This window comes from Phragmites australis, chromosome 2 (genome assembly GCF_958298935.1).
Source record: "Phragmites australis chromosome 2, lpPhrAust1.1, whole genome shotgun sequence".
Taxonomy (NCBI): domain Eukaryota; kingdom Viridiplantae; phylum Streptophyta; class Magnoliopsida; order Poales; family Poaceae; genus Phragmites; species Phragmites australis.
This window is the reverse complement of record NC_084922.1, coordinates 16,603,743-16,624,267: the sequence shown is the minus strand read 5'-3', so window position 1 is coordinate 16,624,267 and position 20,525 is coordinate 16,603,743. Positions and strand designations below refer to the sequence as shown.

Below are 20,525 nucleotides of genomic sequence, written 5' to 3'. Positions count from 1 at the left end.
GCAAATGTATGTCGTTTTAGACTTGTGCACAAGGATTAAGAAAGTAGATCAAATAACTTTGTTATCTTTTATTTATTCTGTATTGAAAAAGATAACTCATTCATTTGTGAGAGTGGTAACATTTATTAAACAAGAGTAAGACGGAAACAAAAGAGAAATAAATACATAGAAGTTCGAAAATAACTTATATTTAGAGAATAGTTGAGGAGGCTAAAATGATATAAATTTGTAACCAGAGAGAGTATATTCTACAATTAGTATCCTTTATGCGCCACGAGTCTAATCTATAGGATAAATTTTTGTTGTTAACTTTCACGATCTATAAAAAGCTAAATAAAAACCAACTTCTTAGATTCTTATATTCCAATAAATAGATTATAAAAAAACTATAAATAACTATCTATTTACTTCAACTTTAAATGGTAAAAATTGAAAGATCTAAGATATATGAGAACTTTCGCTATTCCCTCTCATCCATATCCGTTGAAACTTTTGGCTTTGATGACGCCCACGCCACCGCACATCCAGCGGCTATTACTAGAATTAAACAAAACCAAGCGGTGGCTCGTGAGTCGTGACAGCCACGCTTGGGACAGGGCTTTGGCATCTTACTATTTCCCTTCCGCTCTCTATTCTTTCCCTTCTGCATGAACCAATTCTCTGGAAAAGCGGCGCCTCGGTCTCCCACCTCATCCTCCCTTCTCGACGCGTAATCCGAGGTGAGCTCTCCGCGCGATTCTCAATTTCCTCCGCCATTTCCTTCTCGACTAGGATCGAATTGGGTTGCCTGCGATGTTGTGAGTTTTTTTTCCCATCCATTTGTTCTGCCTTTCTGGGGACTGGTTCTTTTGTATTGATTGATTCAAAGAAAGATTCTAGTTCTTGGAAACGGTTCGGTTGGTTATGGGGAGGTTTCGGTCCGGTCAGAGACGCTGGAATGCTGCATTAGTTGAGTTACTCAATTCTGGGGATAGGCGTGCTTTTTTTCTAGATGCAAATAAACATTTGAAAACTTGGTTACTGTTTCCGTGATAGTCAATTAAGTTGGGCTGCTGCTCAGAAATGCAACTGCAAGCTGTTCTTTTAATTCCCAGGATACCTGGAGAAACAGACGAAACAACCTAATGCCCAGATCTCAGGCACAAGAGACCTTTTTTGAAGAAACATAAGAGACCTTTTGAGCGAGACTGCTCAGAAGATAAATGCTTTTCATATATTGGTATTGGCAGCAGCAATAATAGCTTTATCTATTGTCGAAACAGTTTTAGCTTTGCACTAGTTTGAGGTACCACCTTCAAGAGGTTAAGATGCTGCGGCGCACAATACGCAGTATGGATGTAATGGTGCATTCTTCGAGTTTCCTTCTTCCAAAACTGCATCAACCTGCCAAGACACCAGTCAAGAACTACGCTCTAGTTGTTCTTAACCAGCATCTTCCACGCTTCATGCCACGCCTCTGGACTCATGGTAACTAGCTGTAGCTCATTTGTCCTTTTTTGATATTTTTCGTAGGATAGTCCTTAGAAGTCTACCTTTGAATTTGGTTTAGAACAGCAAAGTCAAGGATCTGTGCCGATGGAGGAGCTAATCGTATTTTTGATGAGATGTTTCAGATGATCAATGATCAAGACCAGGAAAGCACCAGAAATAGGTGAGCCACTTTATCCCTCATTTCATGTTAACACATTGGTAGCCGCTACTGAATTTAAGAATTCCTTATAATATTGTTTGTCATCTACTCCTAAATAGGTTTCTACATGGGATAATTATGCCTTGCGCCAAAATAGCTAGAATGGGTTGGTATTTGGTGGGTTTTGACAGTGAATCTGTAAATAGGGCTGGGTTGGATTTTATCATCTAATTAATTGAGTTGCATAAAAATTGCTTAGGTTCTTGGCCATCTATTACAGACTAAGTTCAGCCTCACGTATTGAATAGTTATTCATGCACAATTTCAAATAGCTAAAAAAAAATTATGGATTGTCACGTCTTGCGGGATCAGAATGGAATGTTTACGAATGTGTGGTGGGGTGGCTTTGGCTCTAGAACTCGTTAGCCTGGCGCCTCTGTTGTGGTAGTGTGCAGCTGTGGGAAGAGCGATGCACAAGGGAGGTTGCGGAAGAGGCAAGATAGATGAAAGAAGGGTTTATGTGATAGGAGATACCTTCGTGTTTCATCCCCTCAATCTGTATGCTAACATGCCTTTGGGGCCCTAAGCATTTATGCTTTACTGTCAGTACTAGTGCATTCCGCTAGCAATTTTTACATATGTTTTTCATGTCGAATACATATAGGAACTACTGTTTAGTGCCAGTATTCAGCTTTTGACTGCTGGTGTATATTTTCCAACACGTCTTTTAGAAGAATTGTAGTCAGTTATGATTAGGTTATGATTCCGGTTTGATGTTCTGGCAGACATCATCACTCTGTAGATCTCAATGGCATTTTCTACAACTCAATTTTTTTTTTACCAAGTTCCTTATATGTTTGTGCTCTACTCTCCCGTGTGGAGCAGACCGACAATAATTTTGAGGAGCCTTCATGCCTTATCACACAATTGGTTGCTTTTATCCAGGTATGTTCCAGACATAATTGAGGGAGACATGGATTCTATAAGGCCAGAAGTAAAATTGTACTATTCTAGTCAGGTTCTTTTACTTTCTTTTCTTATCCACAATGTTTCTCTGGACATCCTAGTAGGGTTTTTACATTCCAGTCAGTTGAAACTGGAGGTGAAGTTAGTCGTAAGAATGAAACAATTAGTAGCATTGTCATTCGTCATGCCCTAATGCCTGTTAGAAGATCTTTGTTGCCATGGACAGAAAAAAGTATTTAAAATGATGGGACTTCACAACTGGTGGTTGATTAATTTTGTAGGCCCGTAGTGGACTGCATTTTCTGTAATTCGAAGTTGAATTGGTCAGTGTAAGCTTGTTTATCACTATGTCCACCTTAATCCAAGAGTTAGAGGACCTCCTGTAACACCCCAGCCTGTTAGCAGCCTGTTAGTAGTGCATGTGGTTCAGGTGTTGGTAATTTGGTATGGTGGGATTAGTCCCACCTTGGGTATTTAGGTGGGTGAGGGCCAGCATATAGGCTGTTGCGCTCTAAAATAAGCACCTCCAGGTTAACTCTTTTACACGAAGCGAGGATGAAAGTGTAAGCGGGTTACTATGTGCATGCTTGTGCTCGCCCCACGTGGGGTCTGGGCGGTGAATGGATTTTGGACACAGGGTGTTACACCTGCATTTCTTCTTACCCTATCAAACTGGGAGGATTCTTTGCTTAGTCCATCAGAGTGTAGTCAGAATTGGTGCTGTCTGATGACTTTGGACAAAATGCCAATTCTTTTGGTAATTATGACTACAAATCTGCTGATTTAATCACTATTTTGAATGAAATAAACAATTTGATGCTTCTGTCCGTTCCATCTAGTGTGGATATTTATTTTTTCTGTTTGCATACTTGGCACTTAAAAACCTGCTAACTGTCAATGCTTGAAATACGAATCTCCAAAAATTCAATTATGCAATGAGCTTTGATCTGACATTAGAAATTACACGCATAACAAATGTATGGCTTTCCTTAGTATTACACCAGTTTCCACACATAAGAAGTTTCCCCTAAGTTTTTAACAATCAACTGGACTTTTAAGTTGACCATCGACTAAACTTTCGATGCTGCTAAAGGCTGGAGAATATTTCACATGGACTTTGATCAGCAAAGTTAGCAAAAAGCATACTGTCAGTTTATTGACTATATACTTTGGTATGTAGGTTTTAAGATCAAGAGGAATCTACAATTTATATTGTTCTCAATAGAATTTAAATCTAGCAATGCTGAATAAATTGTAGTGGATACGTGATCAGGATGTCATGGTTTTGATAAACTTGTTCTCTTTGCAGGGATCCAAAATTTGTGATAAATCACATAACCAAGAGACAACAGATCTACACAAGTGTATTTCTCGTATCCATCGTCATACACCTGATCATGAAAAACCTAATGTAAGTAGCAATCACACTATTTTGTATTAATTCTTTTACTCTTGCTATCTTCTGCTGGTTGATATTTTCTATTGATATTAGATTCAAAATTGTACAAAGTTCATTAGTGTTATGGAACTTACTTTTTCCTTCAAACACTGTAGCTCTGTGTTCTAGTTACTGGAGCACTAGGTGGAAGGTTTGATCACGAGGCGGCAAATATCAATGTTCTCTATGCGTTCTCGGACATGCGGATTGTCCTTCTATCAGATGATTGCTTGATTCGACTTCTTCCCAAAACGCATTGCCATGAACTCTATATTAAGTCATCTGTTGAAGGGCCACATTGTGGACTTTTCCCTGTTGGAGCACCATCTGCAAGCACTACAACCACTGGCCTGAAGTGGAATCTAAGTAAATTTCTTTATGCTCTGTTGTTATAAGTTGGTCATAAACTCGTGCAATTTGGGTTGAACTGCAGCAATATGAATTCTCTAACAAAGCGAATTAATGGCTATTCACTTCATGGGGGAAACACTGAAATAAAGCTCTGTGAATCATTGGCTGAAATGAAAGAATATACAGTTATTTATTCGGGGAAAGCAAATATAATCGGAGTCAAGTGAGGTCTGCTTTGTTGTCATTAACATAAACATTTAGCTTGACAAGAATCAGTTTGCCTCTCAGTTCTTATGGGAGAATGTACATGAATAATATAGGTTTACTTTTGCTTCATTTCTTAACCGCCAAGAGCTTGGTATAACGTAGTATTCATCCTTTCCTCTACTTCCAGGTGAAGCAAAGATGAGATTTGGGAGTATGATAAGCACATCCAACATTGTCCAAGCGGAAAAGGTAACCGTACAGTCGGACGCAGATCTCTTATGGACAATCTCTCTGCGAAACCTGACCTAAAGTGCTCCTAGTTATCATCTTTTTCCCTTTTCATTCTGGCAACCCAGCTCTTGTACAGGTGTTGTTGTGTTTAAGTACTTATGTGTCTGGTAAATAAGTACTGTCCGGTGGTTCATCGATAAGTCTATGCCACCGGATAAAAAGTCATGATGTTAGAAGGATGCCTAAAATGTCCTTGAGCTGCTGTTGAACCATGTGAATAACACAAGCAAAGCAGGCATGCATGTTTTAAAAGTACATTGAAATGCCGAGTCACGCTCAGAAGTAGGCAACCCTAGATGATCAACACAAAACAGAAACACAGTAAACGACTTGCACCCAAAAAAAAAAAGATCGTCAGAAGGCAACACTACGACCAATCTAGCCTGGCATGGTGTTCGCTCCCAGTTTGACCGCTACTTCTTCCTTCGCAAGGAAGGATACCTGGACTGGCTCGAGGCTTTGTTCTGAAAAATTATGCGGTTCCTTGCCCTCCAGATATTCCAAGCACTTGGGTTCTGTGTGTTAGATTCTAAGCTTTAGCCAGTTGACATGAAAACCTAGCTCATGTAGTTGAACACCCAGTAGCGGAAGCGTATGTGCATATCAGAGCCCGTTGATGCCATGAGTGATGGATGAGGTGTTGTTGATGTGGATGAGTTGATGTAGTCTCTCAATCTAGTGCTAGCAGTGCTGGCATGATGTAGATGATCGCCGGTGAAGGCAGCTCGGTGTAGACACGTGTGGGTGCGGCAGTAGCCATCTTCACCCCGCTGGCAACACACTTTGGATCGGCTAGGGTTTAGATGTGAGGGAGGCAGCTGGACCTTAGATAGACTAATCAATATGTTTGCCGGACTACACCATTTGTTTTTATAGTGTTGCACAAGATGGGACTGCAACTAAAGAGGTTGGTTGCGCCCCTAATCAGGATGCTTGTGTGGGACATAGTCCCCCTTAGGACTTAGTGTCTTGTTGTCCATGATGGAGCTGAAATCAAATACCAACATTCTCCCTCTTAATTGCAAGGCTAACATCATGAGCTAACTCTCAATGAAACAGCACACTAAGGCAAAGTGTCATAGCGGCTAATTAAATGCTACTAAAACCTAAATACCTATAGCGCACTACTCCATCTTGAAATGGATATTCACTATGCTTAACGAGAGTTGGTTTGTTTTATGGTCCACTTATCCAGAATTGTAGACTTTCTAATAACTCTATGCTGGCAACATAATCGCGAAAATATATAGGGTGGTAAGCCTTTATTGAGTGATGCCGCAAACATTGTCTTAATATTTTGAGACTGATAGTTTGATTCTGGATTTTATCTTTCATAACATAATACGTAATGTCAATGTATTTGATAGTATCACTCGACTTGTTGTTACTCGTATAGAAAACTGAGTATAACATAAGATTTCGTAATCCTATCTTCCATTCTTAATTCCAAGATAACATAAGTTCTTTAGTCATACAGCCTGCCCGATAGCCTCATAACATGCTACAAAACTCATTTTCCATTGATGACGATACCATAAGTGTCTGTTTGGAGCTTTTTCATGAGATAGCTTCTCTGGCGAGGGTGAGGTTATAACCTGTCATGGATTTTTTTAGTATCCACACCTCGCAAAATAATTCTTAAACATGAGCATGTAGTACTTGTGCTTTGCAAACAACGAAGTACTTTCTTAACAGCTTTCTAATGGTTTGGTCCTGGATTTGACTAAAATCTGCCAAGCATCCCAGTTACAAAAACTAAAATAGGGTGTGTACATAATGCAAAAGAATTCTTAATTGAGCTTTATTATTGTCAATATCTTCTCTTTGAGCGTTGCTTTAAACCTTTTGATGTTTTCTCTTAGAGTCACACTTTGTTTTGTAGACCCATTTACAACCTACTGTGTCTCATCATTATCGTTCATAGACTTTAATTGATCCTTCATGGTATTAAACCATTCAGGCAAATGTTCTTATACAAGTTGGGATCTTCTGGGACTGTTGAGGCTCATCATTAGGTGTTTCATTAGGAATTTTAGAAACCTCAACAACTCCCCCTCAAACTATGCAATGATTAGAGTTAGAGAAGTCCAAAAGGGTTGAGAATCACATCCTTACAGAGACACTCTATTCTCTTTCTCGAAATGTGGTCTGAAGACAATGCCACAGTTTCGAACAAGTCTCATTATTCCCATCACAGACATTCAGAGATATCAAGAATTCATTTAGAAGAAGCAAGACAAACAATTTCCGAATTTAAACTTAATGATACACTTATTGTCTCCGAAATTACATTAATAACCATAATCGTCCAACAAAGAAACTAAAATAAGATTCCTTCTGATGGAAGGAACCTGAAAAAATTATTAATGGAGCTTCTTTCAAATTTATAATCCCTTGAAATTTTCTCTTGCTGGAGCCACTAACGTGATGGACATAATCTTTATTTTTGGCCTTCAGCCTCTCCCTCTTAGACACACATCGCAATCAAGTCGCTGATGGTTTACTTCCTCTTCTGAGTGTTCTAATTGATCTTTAATGGAGTAATCTCAAGAGGTAGAGAGGTCAAAATGAAATGGACAAGAAAACCTTCAAAGATTTCCATGTCCATGCCCTTAAGCTTGGTAGTTATGTCTGTCATCATCATGTTGTGCTCTCTTATGCTACCGGACCCATTATACTTAGTGTTGAGGAGCTTCTGAATAAGTGTACTAGCATAAACCTTGGAGGTGCCTTTAAATTATTCCTCCACGGATGCCAAGTATGTCTTAGATTTCTTTGAGTTTGGGATTGCTCCCCTTATAGCATTTGAGATCGAGTTTCTAATTATCATTAGTGACATGCGGTTGGACCGCTCTCACTTCTCATAAAGTGCATCATAAGTTTTCTTTACTTTATCATAATTCTCTACGCCAGTGGCGGGAGCAGTGAGAGCGTCAATCCTAAGTGCATAATCAAGGTCTCAAACACCAAGAACAACCGTTACTGTCACAGCCCAAAATCCTTAATTAGATAATTAAGCATTATGAGTATCATTAACATCATGTTTAATGGTTTTGAGCAATTTTAGGCATGCAATTTTCAATTAAACAAATTGTAAAAATCAATATTAGTTGATGCGTTGTTAAGCAACTCACCATATTACTATACAACATAGGGCTGGAAACAATTTTAGAAATTAGTACATGATATGCGGGGAATATAGATGAATTTTCCCAAATTTTTGGGAATTGTTTTGAATGCATAGAAATTACCACAATTTAGAAAAGGTTGCATGTTTAGAGAATTTTAGTTTGAAATTGGCTCAAGCATTATGGGTCAAACAAGTTAAAATGGGTTGCACATGAATTATAGAATCCAGCAAAATTGATCCTCAATTTTTATGATGACTTTTCGACCACTAGAGAAATTCGAGAAAACAAATGAGAAAATGAAGACACGTACAAAGTAAACTAACACCAGAAGTCACCAGAAGTTGCTAGCTTTCTTCTTTCTTGGTTACTGTTCATGGCCACGGCTGTTCTTCGAGCGGCTTCATCCCGGCTGCCACCGAGCTTCCTTCCAGTGGATTCGGTCACCTCATAGACGGTGCCGTTTTCCTTGACTTCAAGCTGGCCAGCTGCATGCTCTCTCTCTCTCTCTCTCATCCTTGTCACTGGCCAAAGGCCTTTTGCTCTCCTCCTCCCTTTTCCTTCTCTTGCAAGCCATCACCCACGCCACACACACACCGGCATACTTGCAGCAGCAGCTCACTACATTAGCTCAGCCAAGCAGCTACCACCTCACCAGCTCGCGCATGGTCAGTGCCTCAGCTGGCCACGCTCGCACGTGTTCACCAGCATTGCCGACTCTCTGCACCACGACGCAGCACACCCACGAGCGCCGCTGTGAGAAGCTGTTGCCTAGACGAGTTGTCGTCCCATTGAGCCGGTGACCACAGCTCCGGTCTGTCCCTCACCATGAAGCTCGTGGTCGTCATCCTCTCCACGCACAGCCACGCCACCGCACGAAGCATCCCCGAGCTGAATTCCGTGCGAAGCCCCACCAAGCCACTCCGCCGACCAAATCCATTGCTCGGCCAACATCGCTGGACCTCTCCGGAGCTTTGGCGCGTGCGGCTTTGACTTAGGCCCGCGGCTGGCGTGTCTTCCGCGGAGCTCTAACCGCTGTCACGTCGGGCGCTCGTCACCGGACCTTTCTGGCCGGGCCCGTCAGCCGAGCTATGCTCAAACCGGTTCCCCGTGACCGCTGGAAGCTTTCGCGCGTGCTTGTTGGCCCTCGGCCCAACGCTGGCACGGCCGCTCGCATGCGTCTTGCGCTGTCGTGCCTCTCTGCTCGCCGCCGACCGTCTTCCAGCCGAGCCCGCTGGTCGAGTGCCGCCCAGAGGAGTTCCTAGTGGTGGACTGTTGCCGCTGCCACCCTCCACCGATCGTTTGGCGCCGCCGTTCACCGGCTGCAACGTCACGCCGTCCCTTCTTCATCAACTCCGGCGCAGAGCTCCAAGATTCCACCGCTAACCCAGTGCTCTAAGCCGCCTCCGTCCAAGCCGAACCACTGGTGAGCTTTCCCACGCCGTTTCCTTGCTTTTGCACGCGGTCGTTTTAAGTTTGCCCGTAGCCGGCGCGGCGTTCCTCGACGACCGACCGCCGCCGCCCATGGCCGCCCGTCGCCAGCCTAGCTCCGGTCGGGCTCACCGCCCGTGAGTACCTTGAATGGACTCCTCACTTCTCGCTGGTGTCGCCGGTGCTCTCCGCTGGCCGTGCCGCGCCGCCGTTCGCTGCCGGCGACGTCGCCCGAGCTGCCGGCGCACTGTGTTCTGGGCGCGGGTCAATTTTGACTCGGGTCAAAATATGCCGACCCCACTGTCAGTCACAGCGGCTGGCCGAACCCGAGTAGGAAAAGGTTTTAGGGTGTTTAAGTATTCGGAAAAATCGGAAAATGCGAAATTGGATGTTTGTTTAACTAATAAATCGGCTGAAACATTGTAAAATGCATAAGAAATGGAATATGGCTCCAAAATTTGTGAAGCAAATTTTGTTAGCTTTATATGCTCATGCTCTACATGTTAAAATTATTAGTGACCATGAAATATGTGCTGGAATTTCCTTAATTAATGTAATGTGCTTAAAGCCTCATTAATTCATAACTAAATATTGGTAACTCCAAAATTGATGAAATCAATTTTTGTAAATCTTGTTAATTGATTCCCTGCTCATTAAAAATAATCACCCTCATGTTAGACATGATTAAATACCTATTTAGGGTTAAGTCTTGTGTTAAGCTTAATTAATCCAGAAAAAGGAGTAGATGCTTAACATTAATCCAAGTTAAGAAATTTTTTTAGGCTTTAAAACTCATGTCATGATGCATTGCATCTCCACCTTGTCATGCATTGTGGAGCATCTGTCATTGCATGTCATTCGTGCTCATCATTGCATGCGTTCTTCAGTAGTGAACGAAGGTCCAGAGCGTGACGCGAGTGTGATCGAAGGTGACACAGAGGCACACCACTTCTGCGAGTTCATATCCCAGAGCAGCAAGGCAAGCATCGTTCATATTGCACCGTGTCTACTTGAAAATCTAATATGTTATCTACGCTTATGTATACATTGCATGTGTCGGGTATCGAGTTGGGTAGAACCTATGCCGATGCATTCTCCCATTTCGGTCACATGTCATGTGTTATTCCTTGGAGCCTAGTGGTGTCGTCAAGGTCTAATTATAGTTCGCTATGCTTAGTGGTACTTAGGCTTTCCGGTAGAAGTTGACGACGGCGTCCACCGTTGTCGCGAGCCTAGGGCTTATTACCTGTTCACATTTGTGGTTGTGTTGATGATGAGTCGGTTTGGTGAGTGGTGAGTTGAGACGAGGTGTGGGCGGTGTTAGGGGTGTCATCTGCTCACGAGGAGTCCTCAGGCAGTTCGGGGAGGGAACCCGGACACCGTAGACCGCTTGTACCGGTTAAGCACCGACCGTCGGTGTAGTCGGCTTTAGCACTTACCTTACTCACCACATGCTGATATAATGGTAGGCGAGCTGATTACCTTTGCAGACGTGGTCATGTGGGCCTCGTCATAGACGGTGTGAGTCCGGTTTGAGTCCGGGCTTTTAGCGGTATTCGTTTGCTCGGGGAGTAGTTCTAATACCGCCGCGTCGAGCTATGGTTGATCCACATGGTTGGACCTGGTTGGGAAAGGTTGTCACGGGTACCCCCTTGTGTGCATCTTAGCGGGTGGCACAAGCCATATGGTCCCTGTGTCGTGTGGGTCCAGGAGTATCCCCTGCAGGGTGTATAATCAGTTTGAACTGCCGCGCTCTCGGTCATGAGCATTGCTATCGCTTATCTCCACCGAGCGACCATGTTTTGGTCATAGAGTTTCGATGTGGGTTGTGGCATGGTTGGTTTGGGTGGTTTGGTCGGTGGTTTGGTGGTAATGGTTTACTCTTGTACACTTTTTGTTTATATATCTGTTCTGATCAGTTGGTTGGCAGGGTTTGAGTTGGTGGTTGGTTAAGTCAGTTGCTTACACCTAGAGTCTAGGTTGCTTACCGCTTAAATGAACTTAAACATGTCTTAATCCTTGCTACAGCTTTAAATGCATGATCCTTGGAGTCGAGAATATATATACTCATACTGTGTAAGACTTGCTAGTACCTTCGTACTAAGGGTACTGCCCTTAAGTTTCAGGTTCACAGGTTGGCAAGGAAGAGGTAGTGTTCGGCTACTTTGTGACTGCTGATCAGGGTGGCGGGCAGGAGTAGCACCTTCTACTCCGAACTCCGGCGCTTTTGGTATAGAGCCTAAGGGCATACGGCTTCATACTCTTTTGTTGTATAGGTTTATCTTCCGTTGCGTAGTTGTTGTTGTTCCTCTTTTGTTGTAAATTGTGGAAGCAGTTGCATGTTTAAGTATTGTAATACAGCTTAATTACTTGCTCTCTATTAAACTGTGTTGTGATATTTGAGTTGGAAGGCATGTGTTCCGATCCTGGGCACAAAACACGTGCCGGGACTACCGGAATGGTATTCTGGTTAATCGTCGAGGTTGTGATTATGAATAATGATCCTCTTGATGATTAACTAGAATACTATTTGGACGGTTTCTCACAGTTACTTTTGCTTTCCAAGCAGGAAAAATGTTCCTCATGGGCTGCTCTATGCCGTCTATTGTGGCGGCAACAAAGGAAGCATTAAGAGCTGAAGAGAAAAATTTAGGCCTGATTAGAACAATATCATGAAAAAATATTTGCACGAAGATAACCCTACGTTGGTCTGATTAAAATCATGCAAAAATTCAATTCCAATCTGTATCACCGTTGGGCAGAAAATGGAAAATAATTTAGTAAATACATAAATAGCACATAATTACAATCAACATTAGTTAGAAAGTAATTGTGGACCTTCGTAAAATTAATCATAAAATTTAGCGCATGATCACAAACAACGTTGGTCAGTATGCAACAATGGCCAAAAGGACATCAAAATTCTCTAAATAAATTTTCATGTTGGTTCCAATTTATCTAGAGAAATTTTCATAATTTTTAGCGTATACAGTCATAATTTTGGACCTTATTCAATTCAACAAGTGCATAAAAGAAAAAAACATTAAGTTCAATGGAAAATTTCAATTTGGAGAAATAATTATGAGTTTTTGTACATTAAACATTATTTATTTGGGCTATTATCATTAAGAAAACATCATAAATTTTCTTAGTGTATATATATATCATAAATTGGGCACTAAAACATAAAAAAGAGAATGGGTTTAAACATTAGGAAAAACTTTAGAAAAATAAAAACTAATTTTGATTAACATAATAGACTGGCCCATCTCTTTTGGGTCCGACCTAGTTCTCTTCATGCACGTACAATGCCCCAGAGGCGTGTGCGCAGGCCCATTAGGCCGATACGGCCCATAATCTCAATGTGTCCTAGCTTTCCTCTCATCGCCCATGCGACCCATGGCACGACTGAAACAACCCAACATCACCCAGCCCACTTCCTTTCCACACCCGACCTAGCCGAGCGGCACTAACCCACTAGCACAGTGTGCGTGGATTGACTTTCATTATCTGTTGGCCCAGTCTTTACAAACACGTGACCCATCAGTGTGCACAGTGGCCTGACTCGTGACAACCTCTCCACACGCGCGTCTATGGCTGTTCGATCCTATCTGATGGCTTCTCGCATGCTTCACTGGATCAAAACTGCACAGCGTTAGGGAACCCTAAAAACCCTAAACCTAACCCGTTTCTGCATCGCCTCCCTCCGAAACAATGGCGAAAGAGAGAGCAACGAAGTGTGATGACGGTGCTGTGGAGTGCCATGAGAAGGCGGCTAGCGGCACCATCGACAGAGAAGGGAGGGGGAAGAACAACGCTATCGTAGATCCACCGGCCGGCGCATGAGTGAAGCGAAGCCTGCACGTGGCCCCATTGGTTGATCTCCTGTGGTGCCTGTTGCGCGTGGCAAAATGGAAGGCCGCCCCCAAAGAAGAACCGACGCACATGTAGGAGGTGGTGGAGTTGTTGTGGAGGCGCAAGAAGACCTAAAGGAGCCATGCTTAACAAGGGCCTTAGAAGATGAACACACTAGAGATGAAGGGTCTTGAAGCTTTGGTGGCCTCATCAATCAATAGAAAGAGTGTAAGTTCTCCTTCTTCTAATGCAATAGGGTTCATGATTTCAAATTTGGAGGGTGGTTGCGTATGCTCGAATCAGTTATGTTAAATGCCATCTAAATGGTATCAATAGAACCTTAATTGGACTTAAACATTACTTATTCGAGCATCAACACATGATTAATGGGTCCAATCTGAGCTAGGTTGGCTCTGATACCTATTGTTAGATTCTAAGCTTTAGCCAATTGACATGAAAAATTAGCTCATGTAGTTGAACACCCAACAGCGGAAGCTTAGGTGCATACCAAAGCCTGTTGATGCCATGAGTGATGGATGAGGTGTTGTCGATGAGGATGAGTTGATGCAGTCTCTCGGTGTAGTGCTGGTAGTGCCAGTGTGATGTAGATGTCACCGGTGAAGGCAGCTCGGTGTGGACGTGTGGGCATGGCGGCGGCGGTCTTCACCCTGTTGGCAACACACTTTGAATCGGATATGGTTTAGATGTGAGGGAGGTAGCTGGACCTTAGATAGACTAATCAATATGTTTGCCAGACTCGCTCGTCTGTTTTTTTTATAGTGTTGCATGGGATGTGACCACAACCAAAGGGGTTGGTTACGCCCCCGATCAGGGCGCTCGTGTGGGATGTAGTACCGCTTAGGACTTGGTCTCTCGTTATCCATGATGGAGCCAACATCAAATACCAACACTATGCTCTGTGCTACATGCCTACGATAGATTTTGGTGTTTGGTGCTTGAGTTCATGGCCATAACGAGTTTGTCTTTGTTGGATTTAGTCTTTGTTGGATTTAGTCCCACATCAGAAATTGATGATGGAGGAGCATGACATAAAAAGTGGAGGGTCTCTCACCTGTCAGGCTAGTCTTTTTGTTTGAGTTGGCTTAGGACCTTGGTCGTTGCTCTGGTTGGGCCTATGCATATAGCATGCCCATTGAGACAGGTTGGGGGTGCTGACTCATGGGTATAGCGAGCTAGGCTAGGCTACTGTGCACCCTAACAAGTGGAATCAGAGCCCAAGGTTGGTAAATCTGGAACATCTCTAGGGTCGCACGGTTGCGAGTGAGCCTAAAATATCTCTATGGTCACATGGGTTGTGTGTGATGGGTTAGATTATTGGGACCCGATGTGTGATGGTGGAGATTGTTGGATTTAGTCCCACATCAGAAATTGATGATGAGGTAGCATGATATAAAAGATGGAGAGTCCCTTCCCTAGTAGGCTAGTCTTTTGGATTGAGTTGGCATAGGTTCTTGGTCATGGCTCCGGTTGGGCCTATGCGTATAGTAGACCCATTGAGACCTAGGTTGGGGGTACTAGCTCATGGATATAGCAAGCTAGGCCAGGCTATTGCACACCCTAATAATCTTGGTCCATGAGTGGGCCAATCATAGTGAGGGCACAACGCTATATTATAATAAAACAAACGAAAAGAGGAAAGGTTGTGATTGAGGACTGAATTCTGATGATCTGTTACGTGTTGACGAGGACTAAGGAGCTCATCACAGACATACAAGAGACCACTTGGCATTTGTCAGGGTTAGCTATAGCTAGAGTCTACTTAAAACTCCACTCTGTTTCACCTAACAACAATGACATGAGCATGGCCTCATGCCTACCATTCCAATCCATTCATCCATCACTGCAACAATAACACATGAGACCGGTGGATGTAAACCATAATGAGTTCATCAAAGACTGATCAATCATGGATAATTTCATATATGAGCACCTCTAGACGGTGCTCAAGTAGAAGAAAATCCCCAAAATCCTACTAAACCTAGACATCTCAAAGGCCTTTGATGATATCTCTTGGCCTCTCTTGCGTGAGGTACATTGTGCGCTCGGTTTTGGACATCGTTGGTGTAGTTGGATAGCCATGCTACACTCTACAACATCAACTAGGGCGATGCTCAATGGGTGTCCTGGTGTGCTCATTGATCGCTATGGATGAGCTTACTCTCCTTTTCAAGAGAGCTAGCATTGTGGGATTGCTTCAACCAATTGGCCATGTGGTGATCAAAAATCAATGCAGCCTCTATACGGACAATGTGATAATGTTTGCGTCTCCAACCGCCCAGGATGTCGGCGCGATTTTGCGTATCCTTCACTTCTTTGGGGAAGCGTTTGGTCTATGCATCAACTTGGACAAATGCTCCCTCATGCCAATCTTCTACGATGATGGTGCCCTACGCGAGGTCAAAGACATTTTGCCTTGACCCCTTGTATAGTTCCCAATCAAGTACCTCGGCTTACCGCTTTCAATGAAGGTGATACCCAATTTTGCCCTGCACCACTGGTGGAGAAGGTGACTACAAAACTACAACAGTGGCAAGGACCACTGATGGCTAAAAGTGGGTGCTGGATCCTTGTCAAATCGGCACTATGTGCTATTATGATGTATATCCTAATGGCGGATGATCTCCCCATTGGATCATGATACAGATTGATGCCGTCAGATGAAGATTCCTTTGGGCGGGTCATGACTCATCGGTGCATGGGACATGCATGGTCACGTGGTCCACTGTTTATCATCCAAACAATCTCCTGAGATCTGGGGTAATGGATATGAAGCTTACAAGTATTGCATTGAGACTGAGATGGCCTTGGATACAAATGGATTAGAATCAAGATTGGTCTGCTTTGCAAATCAAGGTGGAGTCAAAGGTCTAGGCACTATTCCAGGCCTCCGTCAGGATCATTCTTGGCAATGGGGAACGGGTGCTATTCTGGACCAACAGGTGGCTAGACGGAGAATCGGTCACCACTTCTGCTCCGGTTCTCTATAGCCTAATTCGGCCTCGGCCTCGCATCAAGAAAACAAAGATAATTGCCAAAGCTCAGGAGCATAGACAATGGATTAGGGACATCTCTGGTTCTCTGTCTGTTCAAGCCCTCATGGAATACATTCATTTCTGGGACATATTAGAGGAGGTGCACCTGTAGCCAGGCATGGATGATCGCTTCATCTAGCACTGGATGACTCCGACACTACCAAGTCAGCATACCTCATGCTCCACCAAGGTGCTCAATAGTTCCACAGGGCAAGATTGTTGTGGCCGACCTGGGCACCGTTGAAAGTTACATTTTTCATGTGGCTTGTGTTTCATCAATGCATATGGACAGCCGATTATCGAATACGTCATGGCCTCTAGGCCAATGAGACATGCGTTCTCTCCAACCAGGAATCAGAAACATGTAATCACATTTTTGTCTCCTGTGTCTTCACCAAACGGATTTGGTGGGAGATATTGTCATGGCTTCAGGTCCAATGCAGCTGCTCGGCGACCGTGAGTTTGTTACTGTAAGACCCCAATCTCGGGTTTCCCCATGCCTCCTGTATCAATCTCTGAATCAAGTAACTAATAGGCATAGAATTCAATTTAATGATATCAAATGTATATTTTAAAAAAAGTAATTATGGAAAAGAGCGAATAATGATCTCATGGATTAGGATCCACAGCAGACCAGCTAGGCAGAAGAGGCTACATCGGAATGAAGCGGCACGAAGCGGAACAACCCAATGGCACAGGCAACTTGGGTGTGAGCGTGACCTTAGACTTCTTCTCTAACTTCATCTGGATCAAGGTTGATCTCCATCTCAGCAATCTGAAAGTAGCAAGATTGAGTACGGAAGGTACTCAATAATTCCTAACACTACTTCAAGAAGTTGAGTAGATGTATAAGAGGGGTAACCAAGAATAAAGTCATAGGGCTATAGTTTGGGCACAAAGCCAATTTTACATGCAATCTGAATTAAGGTGTAACACTTAGTTTAAACCAGTTTAATCAAAAGACATGTTTGATTGATAAGAGTTATTGGCCCTAGGGGAAAGCTATCCATTTCCCAGTAGGTCCCATCTTTTAGCTGGTTGATGCCTAGTCTAACTAGTTTCAATAGCATAGATCCAGCTTTCTCCAAAAGACGGGCACACTGCCCACTCACACATCAAGGGGGTACGCACACCACAAAATTAACCATTATGAAATATGTAACTTTGTATGTCCATGACCATGGATACAACTATATGAATAGATTTACACTCTATAAAGGTTGTATGCTATACCCACATGATATGCTCAGCCTCCAACCATTGCAATCGGAGGAGCGAATCATATAAAGATCTCGTACCCATCCATCATGCAACTACATGATCCACCCACAGGATAAACATGGGTCTGTAGAATTGCATTGGCTTGAGTTCGGCCATTGTAATGTCACTAGTCAGCCCTCGTACTGCACAATAACAAGTCTTTTCCTGAGTTTTTGTTGCACCCCTGCCTCCAAGGTGGGTACCGAGCTCAGCTAATGGGGTGTGAGATCAATTCTTTTCCATAATAGGATGCATGGTTGCATGAGATAGCTTAGCACAATAGCTTAACAATTTGGTTCTTACACGGCTGGGGCAAGCATCATCATATCAACAATCCTCCCCTGAGGACTTGCTTACTAGGAGGCGTCGTTCCCAAAGGAATAGCAACAAGAGATAATCCCCCAAATCTCAGGACTATCCCGCTCGCCCCCCCCCCTCCCAAAGTGGTTTTCAGGGTTTTCTTAACACCACACAATTATCCACTACTCACACCATCAACCACCTCAACACATTTCACTCATTTGCAAAGCAAGTTATCATAGTAAAAGTGATTAAGTACTCTCTGAAGAGAGTCAAGCGTCTTTGAAGAGATCAGAGTAACGAGCCCTACGCATACTAGTTGATTATGTTTCATCCAACATCATTATATCAGGTATTAGGAGTATTCTAGGGTTACCATTTGAGTATTGCGAGTGGTCATTGTAGTATGGCTAAGTAAATGGGTTATAACTAATACTAGCATTTAAAGAGAAACTATTATATAGCATGCATGTATAACTACCAGGTTTAGTTCATCATTTTATTATATTGCAAATATTGGATCAATATGATCAAGGAGTTAGGACTTGTCTTGATGAAGGTCAATTCTCGATTGGTCTTGTCGTTTGACTCTCCTGGGTTCTTCATCATCGGGTCTTGCCTTTAGTTCCTTCCTCGCATCCTTGCTTTGATTCTTGACTCAAAACCTACATAGATTAACAACGAACAACGCACAACGACTAAGCAAAGGAACACCAGAACAAAATCAAGGAACACCAAAGTGAAAGAAGAACAACTTGGAAAATGGCTTAAGGTAACCTAGCGGAAGGACGATGGGCAACTCTTACTATGCTAAATTGACGTATGGAGTCTAGCAGGGTTATCTAGTGAAGCTAGGCCAAGTTGTTAACCTAGTTGTTGTATCAACTTTTAATAGGGAACCTAATCAAGTCATGATCGACTAGGTTAGCGCCTATTAGCTTAACTGTCGAAAAGTGACAATTAGGGCTTCTACATGTAGGTGAGTGCACGTGTACTGGTGTATGTCGGGGGATGATCCCTGATAATGAATCCGGGATGTCTCGGACCACAGGCGTGTTAATCAATGTTTCTTTGTGGTGGGATTGGATGGACATAAGAACTCGAAGATTTATCTAGGTTCAGATCTCTCGTGGGATAATAGCCTTACATTATGTGTATTTTCTTATGGATTGGATGAACTTGTTATATAATCATCTCTTTTCAAGATGGGTGCTCCCTCATTTATATAATAGGGGAAAAGGAGTACATACAAATGGACCAGGCCAAACTCTGCAACAGACTTACTCCTAACAAAAACAACTACACCTAGGTCATCATTACGGAGGGCATGCATGCCCAACCTGCCCTGGTCACCCTACAGGCCCTGTCACAATCGCCAAGTGCTATATGTTTGCCTGCGAGGCTGTCCCGTAGCATTAAATGCTATGGGATAGGTCACTCCAACATTACACCTGTCCACGACCATGCTCGCCGAAAGGAGGTGCCTGGGAAAGCAAAAAAGTTGAGTGGATGACATTTAATACGATTTGACTGGCTAGGTGAGTACCTACCCTGTGACCAGTAGAGGCTGGTCGTAGGGTCTTCTCCCTCGACCAAGGGGCTAGACCACTGAGCCCCACCCTAGTTATTGGGTGAAGTTGTGGTCTTGAGGATATCAACCGCCAACTGACATTTGGTAGCATGGGGCCCACCCGGTAGGGCACCCCCTTACCTACTACACCGATAGTAGCCTCCAAACTCCATCGCGAATGTGGCAGATCAAGTGAGTCGCTGTAGTGGCCTGTGGTCAGGTCTGGTCATGCCACTTGGGCCCAGGTGAGAGCATGTTCTTCCTGGGAGTGGTCACTGACATGGCCCGCTTTAGTGGTTGACTTAGGAAACTTCATCCTGAGGGAACGTTAAACGTTTGGAGAGAGAGAGAGAGAGAGAGAGAGAGAGAGAGAGAGAGAGAGAGAGAGAGAGATGGTGGAAAAATGAAATGGCACCGGACCCGAGGGAATTTTGTCCCCAAGTGTAGTCTCTTGAAATTCGAAAGAACTAAAAGGACAATGATGTCGCCTAGAGGGGGCCTGAATAGGCGTTTTTCTAAAATTCGTCCCCTTTTACCGTTGGCTTAAACTTGCAGCAGAATATAAACTAACTGATTTTTCACAAGCGAAAAATATAAATATGCTTGGCTCAACTAGTGCACAATCACCCTAAATAAGTGTGAAAGTTACAATCCTAAGGTGACAAAAATTATTCAATTCTAGCAAAAGATATACAAGAAAATATTAATTGAAAAATGCTGAAAACACTGTTCACCAGAGTATCCGGGTTAATCCGGATACTCCGAGTTGTACAGTTCCGGAACCTACGGGTAAATCCGGAATCTCCGGGACCTATACAGAAACTAGCCTGAAACTAAAAATAAATAGCGCCTAAAGAGTTCTAGCTCAAACCAAATGAAGTCATCTGTTCCAAGTGATGATTCCAAGTAGATCCACGAAGAACCTACAATCAAATACACACAAACAAGTAAATCGAGCAATATGCACAAATATTGAGCAAGAACTCAAAAGTAAAAAACCTAAGTGGAGACACAAATATTTGTTTACTGAAGTTCGGATTCACCA

At 43.1% G+C, this 20,525-nt stretch overlaps 1 protein-coding gene across 6 annotated transcripts; it reads left to right on the top strand.

The window, feature by feature from the left end:
- Positions 1 to 565: 565 nt before the first annotated feature.
- LOC133901218 (thiamine pyrophosphokinase 2) lies at positions 566 to 5,133 on the top strand. 6 transcript variants are annotated; one of them, XM_062342517.1, is made up of 8 exons: positions 566 to 719; positions 1,095 to 1,219; positions 1,331 to 1,467; positions 1,555 to 1,651; positions 2,576 to 2,648; positions 3,906 to 4,007; positions 4,151 to 4,400; positions 4,780 to 5,133. In XM_062342517.1, the coding sequence occupies exons 2-8, from the start codon at positions 1,203 to 1,205 to the stop codon at positions 4,899 to 4,901; spliced, it is 798 nt and encodes a 265-aa protein (XP_062198501.1). In that variant the 5' UTR covers positions 566 to 719; positions 1,095 to 1,202; the 3' UTR covers positions 4,902 to 5,133. The 6 variants fall into 6 exon arrangements, with proteins under 6 accessions (XP_062198501.1, XP_062198508.1, XP_062198496.1 ...); XM_062342524.1 differs by lacking the exon at positions 1,095 to 1,219 and having other exon boundaries at positions 567 to 719; XM_062342512.1 differs by lacking the exon at positions 1,095 to 1,219 and having other exon boundaries at positions 567 to 719; positions 1,263 to 1,467.
- The last annotated feature ends 15,392 nt before the right edge of the window (positions 5,134 to 20,525 follow it).